Below are 23428 nucleotides of genomic sequence, written 5' to 3'. Positions count from 1 at the left end.
ATTATATCACTTTACCACGACACCACACCTCCCCACCATTATATCACTACACCACGACACCACACCTCACCGCCATCACATCACTACACCACGACACCACACCTCCCCACCATTATATCACTACACCACGACACCACACCTCACCACCATCACATCACTATACCACGACACCACACCTCACCACCATCACATCACTATACCACGACGCCACACCTCCCCACCATTATATCACTACACCACGACACCACACCTCACCACCATCACATCACTACACCACTCCACCACACCTCCCCAACATCACATCACTACACCACGGCACCACACCTCCCCACCATCACATCACTACACCACGACACCACACCTCCCCACCATCATATCACTACACCACGACACCACACCTCCCAACCATCATATCACTACACCACGGCACCGCACCTTCCCACCATCACATCACTACACCACGGCACCACACCTTCCCACCATCACATCACTATACCACGACACCACACCTCCACACCATCACATCACTACACCACGACACCACACCTCCACACCATCACATCACTATACCACGACACCACAACTCCCCACCATCATATCAATACACCACGACACCACACCTCCCCACCATCACATCACTACACCACGGCACCACACCTCCCCACCATCATATCACTACACCACGGCACCACACCTCCCCACCATCATATCACTACACCACGGCACCACACCTCCCCACCATCATATCACTACACCACGGCACCACACCTCCCCACCATCACATCACTATACCACGGCACCACACCTCCCCACCATCACATCACTACACCACGACACCACACCTCCCCACCATCACATCACTATACCACGGCACCACACCTCCCCACCATCATATCACTTTACCACGACACCACAACTCCCCACCATCACATCACTACACCACTGCACCACACCTCTCCACCATCACACCACTACACCACGGCACCACACCTCCCAATCATCATATCACTTTACCATGGCACCACACCTCCCCACCATCATATCACTACACCACGGCACAACACCTCCCCACCATCACATCACTACACCACGGCACCACACCTCCCCACCATTATATCACTACACCACGGCACCACACCTCCCCACTATCATATCACTATACCACGACACCACACCTCCCCACCATCATATCACTACACCACGGCACCACACCTCCCCACCATCATATCACTATACCACGGCACCACACCTCCCCACCATCATATCACTACAACACGGCACCACACCTCCCCACCATCACATCACTACACCACGGCACCACACCTCCCCACCATCATATCACTACACCACGGCACCACACCTCCCCACCATCATATCACTACACCACGACACCACACCTCCCCACCATCACATCACTATACCACGACACCACACCTCCCCACCATTATATCACTACAACACGGCACCAAACCTCCCCACCATCATATCACTATACCACGGCACCACACCTCCCCACCATCACATCACTACACCACGGCACCACACCTCCCCACCATCATATCACTACACCACGGCACCACACCTCCGCACCATCATATCACTACACCACGGCGCCACACCTCCCCACCGTCATATCACTACAACACGGCACCACACCTCCGCACCATCACATCACTATACCACGGCACCACACCTCCCCACCATCACATCACTATACCACGGCACCACACCTCCCCACCATCACATCGCTATACCACGACACCACACCTCCCCACCATCACATCACTACACCACGGCACCACACCTCCCCACCATTATATCACTACACCACGGCACCACACCTCCCCACCATCACATCACTACACCACGGCACCACACCTCCCCACCATCATATCACTACACCACGGCACCACACCTCCGCACCATCATATCACTATACCACGGCACCACACCTCCCCACCATCACATCACTACACCACGGCACCACACCTCCCCACCATCATATCACTACACCACGGCACCACACCTCCGCACCATCATATCACTACACCACGGCACCACACCTCCCCACCGTCATATCACTACAACACGGCACCACACCTCCGCACCATCACATCACTATACCACGGCACCACACCCTCCCCACCATCACATCACTATACCACGGCACCACACCTCCCCACCATCACATCGCTATACCACGACACCACACCTCCCCACCCATCACATCACTACACCACGGCACCACACCTCCCCACCATCACATCACTATACCACGACACCACACCTCCCCACCATTATATCACTATACCACGACACCACACCTCCTTACCATCACACCACTACACCACGACACCACACCTCCCCACCATCACATCACTATACCACGACACCACACCTCCCCACCATCACATCACTATACCACGACACCACACCTCCCCACCATTATATCACTACACCACGGCACCACACCTCCCCACCATCATATCACTATACCACGGCACCACACCTCCCCACCATCACATCACTACACCACGGCACCACACCTCCCCACCATCATATCACTACACCACGGCACCACACCTCCCCACCATCATATCACTATACCACGGCACCACACCTCCCCACCATCACACCACTACACCACGACACCACACCTCCCCACCATCACATCACTATACAACGACACCACACCTCCCCACCATTATATCACTATACCACGACACCACACCTCCCCACCATCATATCACTTTACCACGACACCACAACTCCCCACCATCATATCACTTTACCACGACACCACAACTTCCCACCATCACATCACTATACCACGACACCACACCTCCTTACCATCACACCACTACACCACGACACCACACCTCCCCACCATCACATCACTACACCACGGCACCACACCTCCGCACCATCATATCACTATACCACGGCACCACACCTCCCCACCATCACACCACTACACCACGACACCACACCTCCCCACCATCACATCACTATACAACGACACCACACCTCCCCACCATTATATCACTATACCACGACACCACACCTCCCCACCATCATATCACTTTACCACGACACCACAACTCCCCACCATCATATCACTTTACCACGACACCACAACTTCCCACCATCACATCACTATACCACGACACCACACCTCCTTACCATCACACCACTACACCACGACACCACACCTCCCCACCATCACATCACTATACCACGGCACCACACCTCCTTACCATCATATCACTATACCACGGCACCACACCTCCTTACCATCACATCACTACACCACGGCACCACACCTCCCCACCATCATATCACTACACCACGGCACCACACCTCCCAACCATCACATCACTATACCACGACACCACACCTCCCCACCATCACATCACTATACCACGACACCACACCTCCCCACCATCACATCACTATACCACGACACCACACCTCCCCACCATCACATCACTATACCACGGCACCACACCTCCCCACCATCACATCACTATACCACGGCACCACACCTCCCCACCATCACATCACTATACCACGACACCACACCTCCCCACCATCACATCACTATACCACGGCACCACACCTCCCCACCATCACATCACTACACCACGGTACCACACCTCCCCACCAATATATCACTACACCACGGCACCACACCTCCCCACCATATCACTACACCACAGCACCACACCTCTCCACCATCACATCACTACACCACGGCACCACACCTCCCCACCATCACATCACTACACCACGATACCACACCTCCCCACCATCACATCGCTATACCACGACACCACACCTCCCCACCATCACATCACTATACCACGGCACCACACCTCCCCACCATCACATCACTACACCACGACACCACACCTCCCCACCATCACATCGCTATACCACGACACCACACCTCCCCACCATCACATCACTATACCACGGCACCACACCTCCCCACCATCACATCACTACACCATGACACCACACCTCCCCACCATCACATCGCTATACCACGGCACCACACCTCCCCACCATCACATCACTATACCACGGCACCACACCTCCCCACCATCACATCACTACACCACGACACCACACCTCCCCACCATCACATCGCTATACCACGACACCACACCTCCCCCACCATCACATCACTATACCACGGCACCACACCTCCCCACCATCACATCACTACACCACGGCACCACACCTCCCCACCATCACATCACTACACCACGGCACCACACCTCCTTACCATCATATCACTACACACCGCTCCATCATCGTTAAGGTTTCTTAAATGTTCGGCTCTCAAAATCTAACAGTTTCTAAAGAAACTCATTTTCAATTGAGAATTATTAAGATTTTAATTTGGTATGAAACCTTTAGATTTATTGAAGGTCAAGACCGTGTATTTGTAAATAGGAACAAAATTGACTGCTTCTGTTCGATTTAAATTGTGTTACATTTAACGCCTTACTCTTCTTTAATGTAGTAAACTAGTTACCATACATGCGTTAATGATATTAGAGTGATACAAATCTTCAAATGCTGATAAATATAATTTAATGATAATGAATGTCAGGTATATTACATAAATATGTGCGACTGTAATTCGTTATCCACAGACAATGCTTCAACAGCTGTTGTTTGTAATTGATACCAATAAGATTGGCCGATTACCACAGTCTAACAGTTACATGGTCGACGCCATCGAAATACCGGAAGTGACGTTTCTGATTGACTAAACATACCGACACCATAATCAAACAGTAATTCTAATTCAAAACCAATGAAATTAGAGGGAAATTTGAAACACTAAATCTTTTTCTATTACAGTTCCTGAGTTATGCTCGTGACAACTAAGATTGGAAATCCAGACGGACAGCTCGGTAAGTCGACATCAGTATAAACCATCCAGACGGACAGCTCGGTAAATCGACATCAGTGTAAACCATCCAGACGGACAGCTCGGTAAATCGACATCAGTGTAAACCATCCAGGCGGACAGTTGGGTAAATCGACATCGGTATAAACCATCCAGACGGACAGGTGGGTAAATCGACATCAGTGTAAACCATCCAGGCGGACAGTTGGGTAAATCGACATCAGTATAAACCATCCAGACGGACAGCTGGGTAAATCGACATCAATATAAACCATCCAGACGGACAGCTCGGTAAATCGACATCAGTATAAACCATCCAGACGGACAGCTGGGTAAATCGACATCAGTGTAAACCATCCAGACGGACAGCTGGGTAAATCGACATCAGTATAAACCATCCAGACGGACAGCTGGGTAAATCGACATCAGTGTAAACCATCCAGACGGACAGCTGGGTAAATCGACATCAGTATAAACCATCCAGACGGACAGCTGGGTAAATCGACATCAGTATAAACCATCCAGACGGACAGCTGGGTAAATCGACATCAGTATAAACCATCCAGACGGACAGCTCGGTAAATCGACATCAGTATAAACCATCCAGACAGACAGCTGGGTAAATCGACATCAGTGTAAACCATCCAGACGGACAGCTCGGTAAATCGACATCAGTATAAACCATCCAGACGGACAGCTCGGTAAATCGACATCAGTATAAACCATCCAGACGGACAGCTGGGTAAATCGACATCAGTATAAACCATCCAGACGGACAGCTCGGTAAATCGACATCAGTATAAACCATCCAGACGGACAGCTGGGTAAATCGACATCAGTATAAACCATCCAGACGGACAGCTCGGTAAATCGACATCAGTATAAACCATCCAGACGGACAGCTGGGTAAATCGACATCAGTATAAACCATCCAGACGGACAGCTCGGTAAATCGACATCAGTATAAACCATCCAGACGGACAGCTGGGTAAATCGACATCAGTATAAACCATCCAGACGGACAGCTCGGTAAATCGACATCAGTATAAACCATCCAGACGGACAGCTCGGTAAATCGACATCAGTATAAACCATCCAGACGGACAGCTCGGTAAATCGACATCAGTGTAAACCATCCAGACGGACAGCTCGGTAAATCGACATCAGTATAAACCATCCAGACGGACAGCTGGGTAAATCGACATCAGTATAAACCATCCAGACGGACAGCTGGGTAAATCGACATCAGTATAAACCATCCAGACGGACAGCTCGGTAAATCGACATCAGTATAAACCATCCAGACGGACAGCTGGGTAAATCGACATCAGTATAAACCATCCAGACGGACAGCTGGGTAAATCGACATCAGTATAAACCATCCAGACGGACAGCTGGGTAAATCGACATTAGTATAAACCATCCAGACGGACAGCTGGGTAAATCGACATCAGTATAAACCATCCAGACGGACAGCTGGGTAAATCGACATCAGTATAAACCATCCAGACGGACAGCTGGGTAAATCGACATCAGTATAAACCATCCAGACGGACAGCTCGGTAAATCGACATCAGTATAAACCATCCAGACGGACAGCTCGGTAAATCGACATCAGTATAAACCATCCAGACGGACAGCTGGGTAAATCGACATCAGTATAAACCATCCAGACGGACAGCTGGGTAAATCGACATCAGTATAAACCATCCAGACGGACAGCTGGGTAAATCGACATCAGTATAAACCATCCAGACGGACAGCTGGGTAAATCGACATCAGTATAAACCATCCAGACGGACAGCTGGGTAAATCGACATCACTATAAACCATCCAGACGGACAGCTGGGTAAATCGACATCAGTATAAACCATCCAGACGGACAGCTCGGTAAATCGACATTAGTATAAACCATCCAGACGGACAGCTGGGTAAATCGACATCAGTATAAACCATCCAGACGGACAGCTGGGTAAATCGACATCAGTATAAACCATCCAGACGGACAGCTCGGTAAATCGACATCAGTGTAAACCATCCAGACGGACAGCTCGGTAAATCGACATCAGTATAAACCATCCAGACGGACAGCTGGGTAAATCGACATCAGTATAAACCATCCAGACGGACAGCTGGGTGAAATCGACATCAGTATAAACCATCCAGACGGACAGCTGGGTAAATCGACATCAATATAAACCATCTAGACGGACAGCTGGGTAAATCGACATCAGTATAAACCATCCAGACGGACAGCTGGGTAAATCGTCATCAGTATAAACCATCCAGACGGACAGCTCCGTAGATCGTCAAGTGTTAACCTACACAGAATATAAAAGAAGGTTCAATTACCTCCACACAAACAAGACTGCTCTTTTTTCAGTAAATGATACATTAAACGTCTGCTTGATTTGGAGAACTTTGCTATAAAGCTGAATTATCCAAAGGTGAAGTGTACTTTCGTCGCCATCATTCCCGTACACATAAAACCAAAAAGATTCTAAATTATAACGAAAAATGACGAGTTTTTGTTTCATTTAAAAAACAAAAGTACTCTAAAAGGATACATAAATTGCTTAATGTCTTCAGAAAGATAGCCGTTAGCGACCTCATCCCTTCGGAGCACACCTAACTCGGGGAACGCCAATGGCGAATGTTGTATACAGGTAAAGTGTTTTAAAGACTAGTGGTTTATGTCGATTCGGCTCTGGGCTCCCTATGGATCGACAGTGAGAACTTTTGCGAAGGGCCTTAGTAAGCCGTAAATAGTTAGAAAAGGAAAGTAAATAGATTTGCTGACATTTAGACAAATGTACAAATAGTACATTATTAGTAATTACTACGAAAGCTACGTTATTATATGTTAGGCAATGCCAATCAAAATTGTAGTTCTTTGGAATAGGCTCTCTTAACATATCTGAATCTACAATTTGATATTAAAAAATGGTTATTCCCTACAATTTACTTAAATGTCTACAAAAGTCTGAGCAGCAGTTTTTAAATGTATATCTTAATCTAACTTGTGTGTGTGCTTGTGTTAAAACTACAGTAAAGATAGGGCGTTTTTGACTGTGACTGTTGACTTTGATGATAGGATATTAAATACTGCTTCATGTAATATACGAAACATTTTTCTCAAAATGTACATACCATTATTCATCCCTATTACATGCCAAAAAAGGGCATTATAAAAATATGAATAAAAAAGAAAACACCATAAAAACAAAACCAAAAAAGAAAACAAGTAAAATTTTTAAAAGTGATCATTTATATGAATGGTGGTTTCATCGTTACATCCTCATTTTGAGGTCGAGTCATAACCCGGATGTGACCTAGATTTGAATGGCGGGTGTCGTCGATCGCGATTTGACCGAGATTTGTCTGGCGGGTGTCGTCGATTTGACCTAGATTCAGATGGCGGGTGTCGTCGATTTGACCTAGATTCATAAAGCGGGTGTCATCGATTTGACCTAGATTCATATGGCGGGTGTCGTCGATTGGACCGAGATTTGTATGGCGGGTGTAATCGATTTGACCTAGATTTGTATTTCTGATGTCGTCGATTTGACCTAGATTTGTATCGGTGGGTGTCCTCGATTTAACATTGATTTGTATGACGGGTGTCGTCGATTTAACCTTGGTTTGTATGACGGGTGTCATAGATCACACTTTCCATTCCGGAACACCTTGTCCTATTCATTTTCTTAATGTTCATGTTTAATCATCATTGAGTTCGAATACTGATTTTGCTTACATGTTTGTACAATGTATTATCTCTTGTTTGTTCTTTGCGACCTGACGAATATGTATCTGCATAACAGGAAATGAAAACTAGTTGTTCTGCCATGACAATCGATATATACAAAATTATATCAATTCCTTGTATATATGATATGTAAAATCTCTCTTTGATATCTATATATAAAACAATTACAGACAGTTTAATTGTTATGATATATATTGATAACTAGATATATTCCATTAAGATTTGTTTTAGCGGATGTGGTGCAGTGATATTACCCGGGGAGCCGTTTTACTGTCTATCCCCATGTTGTGTTAGCGCCCCATATGGTATGTAAGCTGTGGGTATTTCTGGCTAGACGATCAGGTGTAGTAGGTCGGAATTAGTTTTCCTTTGCCCTTTGTTTAACTGCTGTATGCTATAACTAATCATAACAAAATATTTCCTATGCACTGTGTGTTGTTGATCCGAAGTTCAAGATTTGAATTTCATGGCGTATTTATACTGTGTTGAATATTCATGTATGTAAGAATCAAAATATCTTTAAACTGTCTGAATGATATCTGTGATATTCCGAAACACTGGCTGCTGTGGCAAGTGATATGTAAACTTCATTGTGATACAACTGAACACCTCATTCGTAACTACTCAGCCGGTTCCGTACCTTCCGTACCCGGAGAGAATCGGCCGAGGTGTTCCGAGTACTGTATACCTTTGATATTTTACATATCTATACATCTCTGATAATCACTTAATGTCTTCTAAGTGATGCCGTATCTATCTAAGTGATAGTTTTGGTTGTTAAGTAACGAAAACCAGCCAAGTATTGTCGTTTTAACCGCAATATACATAATTATTTATTCTTCTTTTAGATGCTTTTCTTTCTTGGCAAAAAAAATAAAATAAACTTCTATGTATAAACAGGATCAAATCGAAAGCAAATATGTTCCATGTTATCCATTTTAACACTTTATATAATGTGCTCATCTTCGGTTTTCGATTGTCGCAAGCTACACAGTTGTATGACGTGCTTCCAATGTTCAACAATAGTAATGAGATTACTGTTCCAGTCTATTATCAGAAAGTACAACCTCTTGTTGAGTCACGTGCTGACTGGGTCACTTCCGGCTAACGTTGGACAGTCCAGTGTCTCGCGCCGTTGTTACCACCTGATGGTGTTAACCTGATGGTGTTATCGTTCTATTTCTCTTAATGAGGCACGGACAATCAAATCAGCACCGGACTATTTCTTCCGCGGCGACATAATATGTATTTTGGGTTGTGATGAGGACAACGCGTCAAGTACAAGTTACAGTGCAAACGTATTAGAATGCGGACAAGTCAAGTAGTTTAGCTAGCAAGCGAGTATCATATTATTATTCATATTAAACATCTTTTTGAAATCAAATTATTTGATTTAACAACATGGACAGAACAATAATATAAATATGTGCGTGCGTGCGTGTGTGCGTGCGTGCGTGCGTGCATTTTTTTGTGTAAGGGATAAGATTTTAATGACTTATTGTCTGCCGTACCGTTTCCAAACATAGGTACAGGGCCCGTATTCATGAAATTATTCTCACGCTCAATCATGAAATCTGTGTTCAACCCAACTTCCTTTACATTCGCTGAAATATTGACATTACAATTCAAAAGAGAAAACAAATAAGCATCGAAAATAATATATCTCACTTTAAGTCTTCCCGGAATGTCTTCGAATCATCGAAAAAAATAAAATTGATTCCGTTATCACAGCCATTACGACAAAATTAGCCTGAACACAAAATATATGTATTTGAGCGTGAGTACGGTTTCGTGTATACGGGCCCTGATGTTGTGAAATAAGGCATGTAACAGATGATTCCTCTATTCCCATGGCAAGCTTGTTAGACTTGTAAAGCATAATGAATTAACAAAACACCAAAATTAAATTGAAATATGCCCGTTTTATTAACGACGTAAGGATATCAATGTACATATACATTTTACATACATTGTTACATATCTAACGTTTTTTGATAAACCGTAGGTTATAAACATCAAGTCTAAGATGGGGGTATGCAAAACGCCACAGAGATAACCTAACCATGGGTAAATCCAACCCAAGGATAGGTTATCTCTCCCCCATCCGAAACAAGGCATGTTATTATCTATAACTTTGGAGTCAGGCACGGTTACCGGCTTCAGTATAACGTTGAATAATCTAAAAGTTATGAATATGACATGTTGAATGTCATTTATAGTCATATAAAATGTAATTTGTATAAACACACAATCACATCAATGAATTGAATGAATTGAATGAATTGAATGCTAAATTACAGAAGTTAAACACCGTAAATCACATTCATCACAAGCTCATGACAATAATCCACAAGGATAATTATATCTGTTTTAATCTTAACATATGTCCCAACAACATGACATTTATAAGTTTTCTGAAACAGATGTTATGTAGTGTTGCCACCACTTAAATTTTAATTCATGCTTAGTTGTTAATCTTTCTACAAAATAGCATATTGGAAATCAACAAATAACATAATTTGAAAATAATTGGAAGGTCAACATTACTTGGTAAATAATATCCTTAAAAATGAATATCTAAATCTTCAAATAAGTTTTCCTATGTCTGGGATTCATCGAAAAACATATTCGACACATATTGAAGTGTCCTGACACTTTATGACTAGCCCTCCACCTCTGGGTTGCGAGTTCAAAACCTACGTGGGGCAGTTGCCAGGTACTGACCGTAGGCCGGTGGTTTTTCTCCGGGTGCTCCGGCTTTCCTCCACCTCCAAAATCTGGCACGTCCTTAAAAGACCCTGGCGGTTAATAGGACGTTAAACAATTTAAAACCATAAAACCAAAGTACACTGTAGCACGTGTTCCTGAATACATTGTATAAACCTGTGGTATGACGTTACTGAATACGTTGTATAAACCTGTGGTATGATGTTCCTGAATACATTGTATAAATCTGTGGTATGTTCCTGAATACATTGTATAAATCTGTGGTATGTTACTGAATACATTGTATAAACCTGTGGTATGATGTTTCTGAATACATTGTATAAACCTGTGGTATGATGTTCCTGAATACAGTGTATAAACTTGTGGTATGATGTTTCTGAATACAGTGTATAAACTTGTGGTATGATGTTTCTGAATACATTGTATAAACCTGTGGTATGATGTTTCTGAATACATTGTATAAACCTGTGGTATGATGTTTCTGAATACATTGTATATCAACCTGTTGTATGATGTTTCTGAATACATTGTATAAAGCTGTTGTATGATGTTCCTGAATACATTGTATAAACTTGTGGTATGATGTTTCTGAATACATTGAAGCTGTTGTATGATGTTCCTGAATACATTGTATAAACCTTTTTTATGAGGTTTCTTGAAGTTTCACATTAATGTAAGTTCATAGTTGTATCCATGTATGAGTTTATGTGAAACAGAATGAACTTTGACATCATACGAGCAAACAGGATGTAATCAAGTCGTAACTTTTGAATTAATATAAGATATATAAAAGCTGATGAATGAAAGAAAAGTATAACAGTTTAAATGATTCATTAACATGTTTAATCATTAGAAGGATCCCTGGGCTTCACATCTTGACCTTCTTCCTGCATTATGTGCTTATAGAAGAAAACAGAAAATACAAGCATAACACATACTATTACATCTTAAGATATATCGCCGACATCGTATAATACTACTTCTTAGGAAATGGCACACACAGTATAGAATCAAAATTTTGGTGGGTGATAATATTTTAAGTTATACATGTATGTTTGTAATATTTCAATATCTTAAGTTTTATGTTTGTGATATTTCAATAGCTTAAGTTATAAGTTTGTAATATTTCAATATCTTAAGTTTTATGTTTGTGATATTTCAATAGCTTAAGTTATATGTTTGTGATATTTCAATATCTTAAGTTATATGTTTGTAATATTTCAATATCTTAAGTTATATGTTTGTGATATTTCATTAAATATACAAAATACACTTGTTTTCAATAGATCATACTTTTTCATTGTCGAAGATGCACAAGAAAACATTGAAACGCTATAAATCTGAAAAGATCCTCTAAAGCTGATTCACCAGTAAACACCCGAAACGCTAGAAAACTGTAAGGATCTTCTAAAGCTGATTCACCAGTAAACACCCGAAACGCTAGAAAACTGTAAGGATCTTCTAAAGCTGATTCACCAGTAAACATTGAAAAACTGAAAGAATCAGGTAACAAACTGACAGTATCATTTAAAATGATATTAATCAACGTAACGTGAACATGTGTTTTGAAACAAGACTTAAATTTGTCGAATGCATAACAAATATAACTTGATATAATTAGGAAACAGTTAAAACTTCAATAAAAAAAAATCCAAAAAACATCACACAAAGCACATTTGATCGATAATTCAATGCTCGTATGTACCGCTTTATAGCAGCAGTATACCCTGTTTTGTGTGTTCGCTAGTACGACATAGAACATACATTGATCATCTATGGTAGAAACTATACATACACATTATACAATTTGCATCTGGAGGTCGCGTGCTCCTTGTCTTGTCCAACTTGTTACTGAGAAGCTCAGAAGTAACGACGAAAACAATAACGTCTCAAACGTCAGGGAGACCATGATTTGTGACGGGAAGTGGATGTCATTTCTCACATCCGGTGTCGGCCATGACAGATGGAAAACAGCAAATTGATTTATTTCCTCCGAATAGAATAATGAGCGAGGCGGCATATTGACCACGTACATCACATACATTTGAAAGTGGAGACTAGAAACAAGGAGACCATGCTGCAACCAGTTGCCAATATCACAGCCCAGTGTGGGTATTGCTGAATTTGTCAAGCATGTAATGCAATGCGATTGCATTCTTAAGCAAGTTTAGCAATATAAGGCGGTCGCGTTGGCATGTAAATCACCAGCAATGCTGTTAGGATTGTACAAAAGAAAGGGACTGGCATATTAATACATTGAATTTAGGACAAAGACAGTAAACGCCGAATCATGAATAAAACTGACACCATACATGTGTGTCGTAAAACAAAGCATTATTGAGTCCTTGACAGAAGTGTCCGAAAGCCTGCATTTGCTATAGTACACATCAAGTGTGGATGTTACGTTTAAAGAACAACGCGGTTTGTACGTTATACCACCTGAAAACGTGTACGATTGGTTCTACATGTCAAACAAGTTGAAACACATAGATATAGTCCCTTTGCTCTTCTGACCCGTTCGATACCGCAAGCTTATCCTCACATACGGAAATTGCTCTTGGTTGTATGATACCGTCATCTTCTGTTAACAGTTCCCGGATGTTTTTCCCATCGGCGGACATTTGCACCACGTTGTTGGAATCGTAGTCACAGACATAGACGTTACCTTCTACGTCGACGTCCACTCCAGCAGCACTCTTCACGACACCGACTTTCATGATGTCAGTGTGCCTGTTGTCATGCGACAATCTGCTGACGGCCACTCTGCCATCAATGGTGGTGTTATGTGTGAGAAACAAGTGACCACGCTGAGAATCTTGAGCCAATCCGTATACATTATCACGATATTTCTGTAATTTGTGGGTCGTACCGTCCTCACTTACACTGCACACTTCAGATCCTAAACTCACTACAAATCCTCCATCTTTGTACGCAATACCATAACAAATAGTAGTAGTGTTTATTTCCGATATGATGGTAAGTTTGGAGGATGTGACTGTCACTACACGTATTTTCCCGGGATTACGAACAGCGGCCGCCACAGTTGTGTAATCTACCGTACAAAGGTCATTTATTGACCCTTTTATCTCGTCAACAACATTTCCTTCGGGGTCGATCAACTTTATCTTTTTGTTGTTGTAATCTCCAGCAACGACTCGGCCATCAGGAAGACAAACAAGTCCAACCACGAAACAAGGGGACGAATCCGACGGACAACGAATGTACGTCTTTCTGATTTGTTTTATCTCACGTGTAGGAAAAGGTCGAAGGAAAGCATCCAAACAACCTGGGACATTTCTATGCTGCTTTCGAACAACGACTTTCCCAAGACTCAAGGCTGCACACATAGCAGAGACATCGAATTTGAAATCATGCTCAAACATCGTGGTAGAAAACGATTTCATTATCTCTACTACCAAATCTCTACAGGACTCGAGCTCGGCTTGACCTCTTTGATACAGTAGAATCGTAGCCCTGTGGTCGTTATTCTGCGCAGCTGTAACTGACGATGCCAGGGTACCCTGCAAGACTGTCATCAGTCGTTCACACTTTTGACTGGAAACCTTAAAATTCTCCTGTTCTTTTTTGAACTCCGAAATCAAATCCTCAGTGACTTTTTTCTTTATTTGCTCAACGCATTTATTTATCCGTTCTTGCAGTTCATCAATGCTTTTCAATACCGCATCTTTATCGACTGTGACACTTTGCAGCTGTAGAAAGAAGTTCTTAATTAGAGTCTCCATGGTGTCAGCTCCTTGCTGTAGATATCTCAACCTTTGATCCAGTCGGGACGTATTTTCTAGTCCATGACAGTATTCTTCTATTGTAGACACATCTTCACACCTCCTGTGGTCGACATATATACACTTACTGCATCCAAAACACTTGTGGTTCTGACAGTAGCAATCACTCTTCTCATTGTGTTTGTCGCATCTTGTGGTCGAGTTTTCCTGCCTGATCTGGAATCTGTTAAATTCCGTCATATTGACAATATCACAATCGCTGTGGACCATATCATGGTGTTCCTCCTTGCATTGTTTGCAGAAGAATGTCTTGTTGTATTCACACCAGAACTGTGCAGACGTCGTATTACCTTTCTTCTGACAGGGTTTGCAGTAGTATTGTTCCGTCTTCTTGTTCGCTAGCTTGATCCTCTCTACGGCATGTCTGTCGGTCGGGAACTGTTTAGCCCAGTTTGTCTTGTCCTCTGATTTGTCGACAGGGTGAGTCAGTTTTCTACATACCGGACATGTAAAGGACGCCGCCGTACCATTCGACTTCGAAGTTTCTTTGACGATGTAGATACTCAAACATTCCTCACAGAAAGTATGGAGGCACGGTAGGTACTTTGGCTGTCGTAACTGCTCCGGACAAATCGGACATTCAAGGAGATATGAATCCGATTGGCTGGGTCGTGTATCAACCACTGAGGGAAGGTCTGGACGTGGGCCTCCTTCCGCCATGTTTGTTGGCACATTGGGCGTCCCTCTTATCTACAAAAACAAACGTAACAAAGAATTGTCAAGGTGACGCATTTGATTAAGGATTAAACTGTCTTTTTTTGGTGTCTATGGTCGATATAGATGCCAGAGCTATGCAAACAAACGTCATATTGTGCGCTAGCTTGTTTGCAAAGCTCTGGTATCTATATCGACCATAGACACCAAAAAAGACAGTTTAATGCTTATATTTACATTCTCGACATATTCGTTTTGTTATTTTTGAAAATTAGAAATAAAAATGCCAATATTCAGCGATTTCGTCAATGGGGTTCGACAAATAGAACAGCCTATTTTTTCAAAATTCATTTGTCACGTGTAGATTGGCAAACAAAAAAGTGCATTGAAATAATACGAAAAAAAACAAAGTATGTTCAATTCTTTTAGTTATTTGTGTAACAATATTGTATAAAATGTCTTTTTGATGCTTTTTAATTAACATAAAAAACGATTTACGTGAGTTACAAGTAGTTTCGGTGGGTGAATATATTCATGCGCGGCATGGATTGTTGGCACGTTTTGGGTGTCAATTATGGTCACATAGACTGCAAATCTTTTTACTAAGTTTATATCGTGGCTTTGCCACTAAAATGTAAATATGTGAATATATATTTGAAAACCGGTAAAACAAGTATTTCTTATATTGCACTATTTTTGTTTTTTGTTGTTTGATTTTTTTTGTTTTGTCTTGAAATATATTTCATCTATAACCATAGATCCTACTCTAAATGATACCAACGAAAGAAACTAACTGGTGGATCATAAAGTGTTAAACAACATGATATCATGGTAAAACCGAAAACAAGAAATTCCAGAGGAGTGTTATTGCTTACCTAAGACGTTCATTATTTGTTTACCATAGATTATCTTTATTTGTTTACCATAGATTATCTTTATTTGTTTACCATAGATTATCTTTATTTATTTACCATAGATTATCTTTATTTGTTTACCATAGATTATCTTTATTTGTTTACCATAGATTATCTTTATTTGTTTACCATATATTATCTTTACCATAGACGATCTTTATTTATTTACCGTAGATGATCTTTTACCTCTTTTATTCGTAACATTCATTCTAACTGAATACAGTTGTGTTTGTAATTTGCCGATTTAATTACATGAATTACAATATAATTTTATTTATTGAAAAGCATAGTAAATTGACACAAAATACATGTATACTAAAATTAATATGACTAACGTGTGTGACAACAGAATGAGGTGGGAATCAACAACTATCAAACTAACATTAGTTGAGGAACCTTAAAACAACTATGTTACTTCAGCTGAGGGGACTTAATACAATTCTCTGTAAGATCTTTATGCTTACATCAGTCGGGCTGGACCAGAACATGGTACTGGGAATATTGAGGCTTCTATTAATTCCAAAGGGCGCTATACGAGTCTGGACATGCGACCTCCCGAGACTCCAACATCCGGTGTCGTCAATTATTGTAACTTGTTACTATGTAAGTCATCGCTGTCAAACGATTTATACAATGTAATTTATTTTTGATTTTTTTTTATGAAATGCCGTGATAAACAAGTGTAAACATAAGGATCTTATTTTATTTCTTGTACCTTCATCGAAGTGTATTTACATTGGGAGTAACTACATATTTCTTTTCTTTTTTGCGTGTTAGTGAACAGTTAAGTTACCCTTATTTGAATACACTTGATATTTATTTGCTGTTTTCGAACAACAACTTCCCCAAGACTCTAGGCTGCACTCATGTCATAGACATCGAATTTGAAATCGTGTTCAATCATCGTGGTAGAAAGCGACTTCCTCATATCTATTGCCAAATCTTTACATGAATCGAGCTCGGCTTGACCTCTTTGATACAGCATAATCGTAGTCATGTGGTCTTTATTCTGCACAGCTTTAACTGACGATGCCAGTGTATTCTGTATTACCAACTTGAGTCGCTCATACTTCTGACTGGAAACCTTTAGTTTCTCCTGTTCTTCTTTGAATTTAGAAACAAAATCCTGACTGACTTCCTCCTTCAACTCCTCCAAACATTTATTTATTCGTTCTTGCAGGTGATCAATGCTTTTTTCAGTACTGCATCTTTATCGCCAGTGACAATTTGAAGCTGAAGATAGAAGTCCTTAATCAGGGCCTCCATGGCGACATATCCTTTTCGTAGAGATTCCCAAATCTGATCTAGTCGAGCCGTACTTTCTAATTGCTGATAGTATTCCTCTATTGTATATACGTCTTCACACATCCTGTGATCCACATCTATACACTTGCTGCATCCGAAAAACTTGTGGCCCTGACAGTAGCAATCCATCTTCTCACTGTGTTTGTCGCATCTTCTGGTTGAAGTTTCCTGACTGGGCTGGAATCTGCTTGATCCCGTCAAATTGACGATATCACAATCGCTGTGGACCATGTCATGATAATCTTCCTTACATGAATCACAGAAGAAACTTTTCAATGTCCCCCACCCGAAATTAGCTTGCGTCATGTTTCCTTTCTTCTGGCAGAGTTTGCAGTAGTGATGTTCCGTCTTCTGATTCGCCAATCTGATCCTCTCTACAGCATGTCTGTCGGTCGGGAACTGCTTGGCTTAATTTGTCTTGTCCTCTGATTTGTCGAGAGGATGAGTCAGTTCTCTACATACCGGACAGGTAAAGGACGCCGCCGTACCATTCGACTTCGAAGTTTCCTTGACGATGAAGATACTCAAACATTCCTCACAGAAAGAATGGAGGCAAGGTAGGTACTTTGGCTACCGTAACTGCTCCAGTCAGATCGGACAGTCTAGGAGCTGAAAATTCGATGGCTGGATCGTGTATCAACCACTGAGGAAGTGTTTGGTCGGTTACCTCCGTCTGCCATGTTTATCCGTGCTTGTGGTATCTCTCTTCTGTACAAGTACAAAAGAAACATTGTCCTCTCAAGATGATATAATGCATTAAATAACTTAATGAACTCAAATGGTCCTTTTATTGTTTATCACAGTGCTAACTTGTTTCAACGTTGTTAGTATTGATTTAGGAAGACAACTGTCAGTCGGATATTTTGAAATATATATTTTGTTATTAGAACATTATGTTAATGCAGTTTACTTCCATCACTCAAGCTTCGCATCATTGATATGATATTAAGTTTGAATGCGTTGGGGGAAAAGTCAAGCAATTTCTAATGTTTAAGTCACAAAGCCACAAAAATAGCATTGCTAATTAGGAATAATTTGGTATTTAGGTTGCAGAACTGGTCGGTACATGTAATTGAGTAAATGCTAACTAATGTAAGTTATCAATATCTTTGATGACTTGATTTGACTTGTCTTGGTTTGGAACCGCATAAAACGAAAACGAAATTAAAAACAATTGTTCAGATAACTTTAGGCAAAAGAATGTACATGGAAAATATTAAAGATGACTGTGCAAGTTAAAAGGCTTTCAAACAAGAACTAAAAATTCGGAATGCTTCCGAGATATTCCCCTATCTTAACGGTGGAGACATTTTAATTTATGCGTTGCTTGGATACGAGTATGGGCGTTTATGGTTATAAAAGTTGTTATAATTTGCACCAATAATTTTAAAAACAAACCTATTCTGGAAATGTACGCTACTGTCAATTAAAGTGAGGCAGTTAAAAAAACATTTAAAATATGAAATCTTGAACTTGCACGGTCACCTTTAAGCAAGCAAATATTACATTACTCACTCTACCTTCCTCCCAATCCTTTAGAACGGTTAGTGAATTTGAATAAAACACTTGATCAATCAAGCAAAACGTGAATCAGGTTCAGCCGCTGTAGCATACTACGTACCATGAGAAGTATTCTAATAACTGTCAGCCATTTAAGTTTGTTTGAGTCTCGTTTGTGTGGCTTACATTTATTTAGCACTGTATGTCTGTGTAATCTCCCACAGATCCCATATTACTGTACCAAAAAACTATTTTTAGAATTGTCAACCATATAATTTTGTTTGGTGTTGTATTTTATGTATAGATGATTGTATGCTTGACTGGTACCGACTTCGATACCATTCATTGTCCAGGGGCCATCTTGGGCTTCTGGCTAAGAATCAAAGTAGTAAAACTAATAATGTCACATGAATTCCGATCAATTTCGTTTCATTATGTTGTAATGATTAAATAACAAAACCTGATATCGACCTTGTGATAGTTAACTTTCAGATTGATTCCTTAAACATTGCTACATAAATTAGTGTCGTACTATAGTGTTCACCAGGTGAAGGATAGAAAATTGGACCTTGACCTTTGACCTGGTAACATATTCCACAATATCTATGGAGGCGATGCACATTTCTTTAAAAAATAAAGCCCAAAATGGATAAGATATATATATATATATATATTTAAAAAAGGAATTCATTTCCAGAAAAACAAATCATATTTATTTTCATTGCTAGACCCCATTTCCTTGCAAAGCCTTAGGACAATAGCATGATATAATGCACCAAAACTTTAAATGGATTAGGCGTCAATCAAGCGTAAAATATGGGTTAGATGCAGTCTATGATGTAGATAATGTGCTAGCATTCCCCTATTCAAAGACATGTAAGAACACCCCCTCACCTTGCCGCGTAAAATTATCCTGAAACTGCTAGTGACGTCATAAAAACAAACATGATAAGGCACTAAAATTACCAGGAACCGTCTTCTAAAACTACACACAAACGTATTATATTACCACAAACGTATTGTATTACCACAAAAGTATTATATTACCACAAACTTATTATATTACAGACGGTTCCATAACAGAGGGGTACTCCTAACGCAAACAGAACACTGACTACAGTCGGTGAGACGAAACCTAGCAATGGTAGACGAAAAACCAGTAACTTACTAGAGACGGTCTGGATAATATAGCACTTATAGTAAAGTATATGCCACACCTACTCCTATACGTATATGAGGTCTTATTCCACCTGATTACATTGGTGGATATTACGACCTCATATTGGATCAGCGTGTGTTTCTCGTAGCTGCCAGCGCCCCGACTGCAACAAAAAAAGTGTCTTAGACGATCTAATACGATAATTTTTGTTACAACTATGTGTACGCTTACTTGTTGATGAAGTATCAATCCACTTATGCACAAACTGATGATGGACACCTCTTAAATATAAATAAATCCACACAAATTCACTTGCAACCTACTGTGTTCAAATTCTGGGTCACTAAAACGACGATTAGTATAAAATACGGAACGCAAATGAAACATCATTAAACTCTCACATCGTTTCGTTCGTATTGTCTATTGTAATCCCAAATTTGGAAGAACCGGAAATAACCAAGAGAGGTCACAATCAAAACAAGTATGGCGGTATATTTAAGTGGGACCTACGCTTAAATTATTGATTATAATCACTAGTTTTTGGATACAGATATGGACATACATTTTGAAACTGTGTGTTTATCATAGCTTAATAGGAAAAGGTAGGTCACATCCTAAGATAACTTTTAAACGATTTTAATTAGGTGTATCACAACAACATATCCTACGCACGGTGGTAATTAGAGGTTACATGACAGCCTGTTAAAAGTTTTCTGTCGTGTTAACCTCTGATAATATTGGAGAAATGCTACACCCACACCAAAAAAAACTAGATAATAAATTTGAATGTAAAGAAATATTGTGGTTACAAGTGTTGTATATGTGTGTATTACATATTTTGTGACCACCAGAGATGTTTCTGGCAAATGAGTTTGATGTACTTTGAGTTTCCGCGAAAATTTGAGATAAACTACACGAAAGCGAAACAAGGAGAATTTGTTTTGTTTTCATCAAAATTCAAATCTATTACACAACACAAATTTAAGTTCCTTTGTTTCGACTAAAGGTCGACTTTTACATTTCCAGGCGCTAAAAGAAGATTTATTTTGCTAAAGTCTTGGTTTTCATTCCTTTTCTCACAGAATATTGTGGGTAAATTAATTATTTCCCACGGATGGTAGCTGCATGAAATGTTGAAGCGGAAATGGGTTTGGCACTTCTGCCTTTTACAGCCTAAAAGTCTATCAAAAATGTCAAATGCTTTTCCGCTACAAAAGTAGGCACATGAATTTATCATGTACAAACTTTTGTTTTATGATAACATTGAACTGTGTTTCCATACCTTCCTCTTTCGGTTTCCATATGTCTAGCATTGCTATCGCTATATTGCATGTGTCAGAGCCTGCGATATGTGATACACAATATTTGCACATCAAATTGAGCAATATACTTCAAATATATTGTAAGCGAAACATATCGGTTAATTATACACATGTATGTGCACTCACCTGTCCATGTATTTAAGTTGTTTGGTCAGGTCTGATGACAGTGACCAGGGGAGCACGTACTCTGCTGCTCTGACTTGTCTTCGTAGCCTTTGTTACGTCATCCGGTACACCACGATATAATGGTAGAATAGTATGCCGGTGCGTTATATCCGGATTTTAATGGGAATTGTCATCTCATCGCTAATAATTCGTAACATATTATCTTCAGAAGTATGGTGATTTTATACGTGAAGATAACCATTCTTATAATATCCCACAGCATGGTCATTTCATATGTATGTCAGCAATAATGATAAGAAATATTAGATATTAATAAATATTTTGTACTCTTATATTTCCATACTCTTTGTTATCGTTCATTTTTTTCCTATCTCTGATCACGTCTACAGCTAAAGGGCATGTCACACCTAGGCGATGTGGCTCGCCAGGGCCGGAACAAACTTTGGCGATTTTCGGGGTTCGGTATTAGTACGGAAGCGGAACGGTATCACATCGCTAAGAATATTAATGATAGTACCGATGGAAACTGTCATGTTAGGTTATCTATAAGGAACGTGAGTTGCCATTGTTAAAAAAAGAGGTATCCCCAAGGTAAGGCGTAAGGAAAGAAAACAGAATACGTAAAACTAGGTACAAGTGGTACAAAAGACATACAAGATATTAGCAAAAAAATGAATTAATTAATTAAATTAAATTTAAAAAAAAAGAGTCGGACACAGTAAAGCCAGAAATATTGAACCACATTATACTGCTGTTTTGTTCTTCTAGGACGGACTCGCCAATGACGTCCCAAAGAGTTGATTCTTTGGAGGCGACAGAGAAAACTGGGGGAAAAATCGAAAAAAAAAATGTCAAAATCTGCCTGAGGTAGTGCAACGTTCCCATAATTCAATTTATGTATCTATGTAATATACAACACGGTCAAGACTACTTAGTTTTTACGATGTTTTGGACAAATATAACACAACTTTTTTCTGATTTGTACTGCAAATAACTAATTATGTATATTAATGTAAAAAAATATAAATTTTATTCATTATACAACAATTCCGGACCAAGTTATCCAAACTTATTTCAACTATTGTTGATGGCCCGGAAAGAAGGGCGGTAGGGGTCCTACTGCGGGGGGAAACCGGAGTACCCCGGGAAACCCCGCGTAGTCCGGCAGGTGACCAAATAAATTTTTAATTCGATTGGGATGTCGAAACCCGGGAGTCTAATTGAAACG

At 40.7% G+C, this 23428-nt stretch overlaps 1 protein-coding gene and 1 long non-coding RNA gene across 2 annotated transcripts; both read right to left on the bottom strand.

The window, feature by feature from the left end:
- Window positions 1-10592: 10592 nt before the first annotated feature.
- LOC117322377 lies at window positions 10593-12548 on the bottom strand. Its single transcript, XR_004531533.1, has 2 exons — window positions 11609-12548; window positions 10593-11573 (listed from the first exon to the last, which is right to left on the bottom strand). It is a non-coding gene; the product is annotated as an uncharacterized LOC117322377 (long non-coding RNA).
- Window positions 12549-12554: 6 nt separating this feature from the next.
- Window positions 12555-22513, bottom strand: LOC117322376. The gene is made up of 2 exons (XM_033877246.1): window positions 22201-22513; window positions 12555-15910 (listed from the first exon to the last, which is right to left on the bottom strand). The coding sequence occupies exon 2, from the start codon at window positions 15878-15880 to the stop codon at window positions 13886-13888; it is 1995 nt and encodes a 664-aa protein (XP_033733137.1). The 5' UTR covers window positions 15881-15910; window positions 22201-22513; the 3' UTR covers window positions 12555-13885.
- Window positions 22514-23428: the final 915 nt, after the last annotated feature.

The sequence above is a fragment of the Pecten maximus genome, chromosome 2 (assembly GCF_902652985.1).
Source record: "Pecten maximus chromosome 2, xPecMax1.1, whole genome shotgun sequence".
NCBI lineage: Eukaryota > Metazoa > Mollusca > Bivalvia > Pectinida > Pectinidae > Pecten > Pecten maximus.
The sequence above is the reverse complement of the archived record's forward strand: the minus strand, read 5'-3'. Positions and strand labels throughout refer to the sequence as shown.

What these genes read in the sequence shown, in the direction of transcription:
- LOC117322376 (XM_033877246.1), bottom strand. Translation starts at nt 15,880, where the DNA reads ATGGCGGAAGGAGGCCCACGTCCAGACCTTCCCTCAGTGGTTGATACA.